Source organism: Loa loa, assembly GCF_000183805.2.
Source record: "Loa loa unplaced genomic scaffold supercont3.97, whole genome shotgun sequence".
Lineage (NCBI taxonomy): Eukaryota > Metazoa > Nematoda > Chromadorea > Rhabditida > Onchocercidae > Loa > Loa loa.
Genome location: NW_018108277.1, coordinates 198,870 through 204,613, shown reverse-complemented (window position 1 = coordinate 204,613; position 5,744 = coordinate 198,870). Strand labels below are relative to the sequence as shown.

Here is a 5,744-nt window from a genome sequence, read left to right as displayed (position 1 = left end):
CTTATATATATATATATATATATATATATATATATATATATATATATATGTTTATTTCGTACTCATACATTTATTTATGCTTTTTTAGTGAAAAAATTTGAAATTACCGTATTAGGTGCACGTTGCACACATGTAAATTGGAGATCCATTCTTTCTTTGATGATTGACATAATTTCATATGTTCGCTTCGTCACACAGAAACGTGTCATACGACGCGCTAGGAGTGTCAACGGATGCTGTAACAAAATTTAAGCATGTATATAGAAATGGATTCGATTTGTTTTCCAGTGCGCTTTCCAAGGCTGTTAAGCGTCTAGTCCATCTTGAATTACAGTCAGATAAGGCCAATAATAGCAACTGCGCATGGCCCAAAATCATTCCAGAAGAGCCAAACGATGTCATCAACCGTAATAGGCTTCACTTATCAATTAGCTTAACCCTTTGCAAGATTTCTTTTATCAAGCTGACATTTTTGAGATGCATGAAAGGTAGTTTTCAAAATTAAAGACGCCGATTTTAATGAGTTTTTAAACGTTTTGAATTTGATAAGAAAGCAGCTATTATGAATTATAACTCGCCTGACTGATATCGTAGTCGATCTGTGTCAACAGTTCTACACCAACAGGCTGTGAAAAGAAATTACCAGTCAGTGCGTCCAATCGTAATTCCCTGGAACTTAATGTCGATAAACAAAACAGATCCATAATTTAATTTTTTGCAAATTTCGGATGTCTAGTTTTGAAATATCCACAGAACTATGTAAAAATGCTATCCGGAATTTGATGTCCAACGTGTCTTGAGGATTTATTGGTGAAACCGATTGCAAAATTATGAGCAGCAATAAGGTTAGTTAAGATCCGTTAACCTGAAGAAAACCATTTTCTCAATTGGAAACAAAAAAAAAACTTTTCACATTTAACAGCAAAAGCGCCCTTCAAGCGAGCATAGTTATATACCAGTTGTTTTTAATCACTTTTCCTAGAAACTTACAAAGGCGTACCTTATTGTTTGCGAAATGCTACAAGATGGAACCGGCTGAGAAACTGCACTGACTGGTAATTCCAACCTAAAAATCCAGTGATTACCGAAGTTTATCAGACATTTTATCGACTGTGCATAAACTTCACATACAGTAAATGATGGTCAACAATTAAATGAACTGATTAAAGAACGAAAGACCATACAATAATTTTCAAAATTTTAGTTCTTTTGATAAACTTCCGATGTTGAAAAAACCATGAAACGATCTTGAATAAATGAAAATTAGAAGCTTATCGACATAAGGTTTACAAAAAAGAAAAAGAAACGAAAGACATTACCTCTCTTCAATATTGGTAGAAGTTGAAAGTTTGACCTTCTTTAGATCAGGCTCTTTTTGATCCACAACTGCCATCTCCTCTAACAAGTTTGGCAGTCCTGCAGCTTCGCTATTTCCCTTCAAATTTGCTGGATTTTCGCAAGTTGGTGCGATATTAACGGCTTTCGGTGGAAGAGTTGCGACATTTGTAGTTTCAATTGTTCGTATCTTAGTTCCCCTCATGGCTTTGGCACTTGGGATTTCATAATCTTAAAGTACAAACAATTTTAAAAAACACGATCAACTGTTGAACTTTCATGCATATTTCTGATCAATAAAGTTTGTAACAAAATCAGACTTACTTATCTTCTCTAGGAAAAATTCATGTTCTTCAATATCCGGAATTTTGATTCGTTTCCGCTCACAGACATCCAGCATCTTTCGTAACAAATCTGAAACTTACTTTACATATAGCTAAGAGAATTAGCCGTTCTCTTAGCGTTCTTAACGTTTTCTTAGTAACCAGCCGTTCAGGAAACTAAAAGTATGACAATTAAGCGGTGATATTTGCAGTAAAAGAATAGTAATTAAATGAACATTGCTAATTGGTACTTTGGCTTGACTGATTAAGATAACTGAAATACAAACAATAGATAAATTGCATCTAGTAGTTAAAGCACCAAAACAATAAGATGACCAACTTGTCATGAAAGTTTATTTTACATATACTAAAAAAACTGAAAAAAGATTGACATAGTTATTGACATTTCGCGAAAAGGGAATCAGAACAGTTAACTGCAGCATTATATTAAATATTGTTACAAGATGTACTTGTTATTGGTCCAAAAAGTCTATCCCAAGGTGGATAATGTCTCCAATCATATTGCGTAAGCCAAAGTTTGTAAGGATGTGAAGTTCTGAAAAAAGACGTAACAAATTATTCATACGTAACTATAGAAAACTGTTAAAAATCACAAGACAACTGGACATAATTACTTCAAAAACATACTTAGTCGCTTCGTCCCAGGGCAATTCACCAGTAAGCATTGCAATGAGTACAATTCCGCAAGACCATACATCAGATGGTTCACCTCTGAACACAAAAAATTAGCATTATACACTCTTGCATTGTTAATCTTTAATAATCTGATATGAAAACACATGAAGAATTTCTTCCACAAATATATAATGGATCATTCTGGAAACATTTCTGCATAATTCCTCAATCGATAATATTCCTTAGGTCCTACAGTTAATGAAGAACAAAACATGCAATAATCAGTATAATAGATGAACCTGTAATTTGACGCTAACACCTGAGGAGAAAGATACTGTACTGTGCCGCATTTAGATTTCAGTTTTCTTTCCACTCCTTTATGGCGAAATATTGTTGCTAGACCAAAATCACAAATTCTTAATTGACCTGCAATAAACACAACAATATCAAGTTCAAAACAGATTGATTAGAATTAAGTCATTAATATACCATTTGATTTTATAAAATAATTTGATCAGAGATCCCACTTTATAAATTTAAAGAATGATTATTACTTAACCCTCATAAGGAAGGCAAACTCATTAGTCTAGTGTAAGATACCATTTTTCATAAGTAATAGGTTTTCCGGCTTGATATCGCGATGTACGATACCCATTGAATGAATATGCTTCAAGCCAGCAATAATCTGTCGGAAAAATTTCTGCGCCTTCCACGCTGGCATGCCACTGTCCGGTTCTCAAAATGTTACAATGAAGATACAGAAAAAAGATGAAAACCGCAAACTTTATGTCATACTTGGTATAATTAACGAATATACAGTTACAATCAATTACTGAAGCAGGTATCAATGATTCAAGAGCAAGCCGTGTGTTAAGCAATCTGAAAATTTAATTCAAAAAGAAGACCAAACGATGTCATATTGAAGCTAAAAGATTAAGATTTGTAAAATGTTTTGTTAAGCACAAAGCATCAAACATTACCGATATGATCGAACAATTCGCCTCCATCAGCATATTCGAGAAACATTTCAATACGTCCCTCGTCATAACGCATTCCAATGTAACGAATGACATGTTCAGAATTGCGGAATATACGCATGATAAACGCCTGCAATAATGTCTAGTTATAAGCATGTTATCTAAAAGTTGTCAATATTTGGAAATTTTTGTACGAAATCACCTAATAATATCGAAACTTATGGAGTTTCTATTACAAGTAATGATTTCGCCACAGTGAACAAAAAGTGATAAAGTGAGGAAATGACATTTTCCTTTATTTTTGAATAATTTCCCGACGTTTCTGAATTCAGTTCCCGATGAAAAGTAACAAGCTAAGTATTGAGCGAAGCATTTTGTAAGTAGTTTTTTGTATTCCCAAGTAAAAAGCAATAGGATAACCTCTCGACGTAGTTTTTTAAACAATTCTTCTTCCTTTCCTAATGCATTTGCATTCATACATTTCACAGCTACCACTGTTTCTGGATTTTTTGAATCTACCAATAAACGAACTTCACCAAATGCGCCTTGAAAATAGTTTGAAATTTTTAAGTATTTTAAAACACTAAAAGTCTGAAAATCTTTCACAAAAAAGGACTACTTAAATGTAAAAAACCAAACTATGCTAATAAAATACTCGACAAGTTTGAATGCCATCTATTTTTCCAAAAATATATCAAAATAAAAATCTTGATAATTTAAAAAAAAATAAAATAAATCGAAAGTAATAATTTACCATCACCTAACGTACGAATAGCATTCCAACGATGATGCCGATATTTCCGTGGTAATCGTAAGACAACGCGAAATTTGTCCATTTTAAACAATCTGTGCCATAATTTTCGCTGCTGTTCAAGCTGCTCATCATCGTTTGTTACCATTGATAAAATTTGATAATAAGAGTATAAATTTTTGAACTACGAAAGTTTTGTTGAAACTGGAATAAAACAATACTTAAATTATCATTTACCAGTTACTATTAATCCTAGCATCCTACATATATACATATGCATATATATATATATCCATTTCCTTCGTTAACACTTATCATTTATCACTTTTATCAATTACCCGCCGTATACGTTTCCCTGCTCTTCCCCAATAGTTTCTCGCCTACTTCCTCCCGTTTTTTCATCATTCCCGCGTCATTCAAAACTGTAACAAACGCCAAACTGTTTCGCTATAGCAGCAGAAAATCCAAAATGCACCAATGCTACAAAGACATTTCCGGAAATCGCGGGAAAACGATATTTCCGTAAATTGCATATGAAACGAAGTAGTGGGAAATGGAGCACAGATGAACATATGATTATCAAGTATCATTAAGATGTTCATGACTAGTGATAAACATTATCATACCATCCGTCATCGGCAACACCATCATATCAACTGTTATCAATAATACCGCATATCATTGATTATGATTATAATTTCATTACATTTATTGCACACAGTGATCAAATCATACAATTAATCACTAGTGATATCAAACAATCACTGCATTAATCATCGTAAAAGCTATATTTTCATTCATTTATTAGCGATAGAAGTTTTATTGGAGTGATCAATTTTAACGAATAAATTCATGTCATTGCCTTCAGCAATAGTTTTTTTTTGTTAATAGATTTAACTGAGGTATAAGAAGCCATCCTTCTTAAACTGGTAAACTTGTTTCGGGAAAAGTATCAAATGTAAAGAAAGAAAAGAAGAGATTGTGCATTTGGCGATTGAAGTGATAAGAGATAAGTGTTAAGGACCGTATAGAGCATGTTTCATTGTAAAAAAAGAAAGAAAACTGACTTTGTGGGATTTTTTTTTAGAAAAAAAATATATCTGGAGTTGGAGACAAAGCTAAGCTCTGATAAGCCCAATCAGGATCATTATGGAGATTAAACTGGCGCTTTGCATAATTCACATGATGCGTTATATCCTGGCGAATAAATTGGATTTTGCTTCGTTCATTCAATTCCAAATTTTCTAGACAATTCCAATATTCACATTGTTGTAGTAGAAGTTCCATTTTTCTCTTTCTTCTTCGGTAATGTAATATCCATTTAGCTAATTTATGATTTTTCGCTATTAATCAATATCCTTTTATCAGTAGCGCATTTAACTATGATAATTTCCATTTTGTTGTTCTTTCAATAAATTTACGAACTCAAATAGTTGTCTTTTTGTGTCAATGACCCAAAAGCTTATATTTTCGATTTTTTGACTCATAACTTCTTCAATGATTCGTTCTTCTGTTTCTTCCTCCTCTTTGTATTCTTTCATAGTCTGATATTCCCGTTGGGACCACTTAACTTCGGATTCTTTTAACCATTTTGGTTCATATTTCTTCAATTTTTCCGGAGGACGCCTTTTTGTAGTTTGTAGCAATCTTCATAGGGTTATGCTCACTTGGAATATATCGGAATAAAATTTTTAACTTTTCCGTATTTCTTATCATTACCCG

At 32.8% G+C, this 5,744-nt stretch overlaps 2 protein-coding genes across 2 annotated transcripts in view; both read right to left on the bottom strand.

Annotated features, from left to right (window-relative positions):
• The window catches only part of LOAG_12066 (CAMK/CAMKL/CHK1 protein kinase), a gene marked incomplete at its 3' end in the record, with an annotated part of 5,957 nt that extends 1,725 nt beyond the window's left edge, over positions 1-4,232 (bottom strand). The window contains exons 1-12 of the mRNA XM_020448473.1: positions 4,026-4,232; positions 3,692-3,816; positions 3,275-3,401; positions 2,895-3,029; positions 2,594-2,720; positions 2,307-2,390; positions 2,129-2,214; positions 1,660-1,749; positions 1,320-1,566; positions 1,001-1,066; positions 579-669; positions 108-236 (exon numbers count right to left, since the gene is read on the bottom strand). Of these exons, the coding sequence (XP_020301386.1) occupies positions 108-236; positions 579-669; positions 1,001-1,066; positions 1,320-1,566; positions 1,660-1,749; positions 2,129-2,214; positions 2,307-2,390; positions 2,594-2,720; positions 2,895-3,029; positions 3,275-3,401; positions 3,692-3,816; positions 4,026-4,170 (1,452 nt within the window). The remainder of the gene's footprint in view (positions 1-107; positions 237-578; positions 670-1,000; positions 1,067-1,319; positions 1,567-1,659; positions 1,750-2,128; positions 2,215-2,306; positions 2,391-2,593; positions 2,721-2,894; positions 3,030-3,274; positions 3,402-3,691; positions 3,817-4,025) is intronic.
• A 1,166-nt stretch (positions 4,233-5,398) lies between these two features.
• On the bottom strand, positions 5,399-5,626 carry LOAG_12065 (hypothetical protein; the record flags this gene model as incomplete). Its single annotated transcript, XM_003147579.1, has 1 exon — positions 5,399-5,626. A coding segment is annotated over one exon (228 nt), but the record flags the coding sequence as incomplete, so codon positions are not given.
• Between the last annotated feature and the right edge of the window lie 118 nt (positions 5,627-5,744).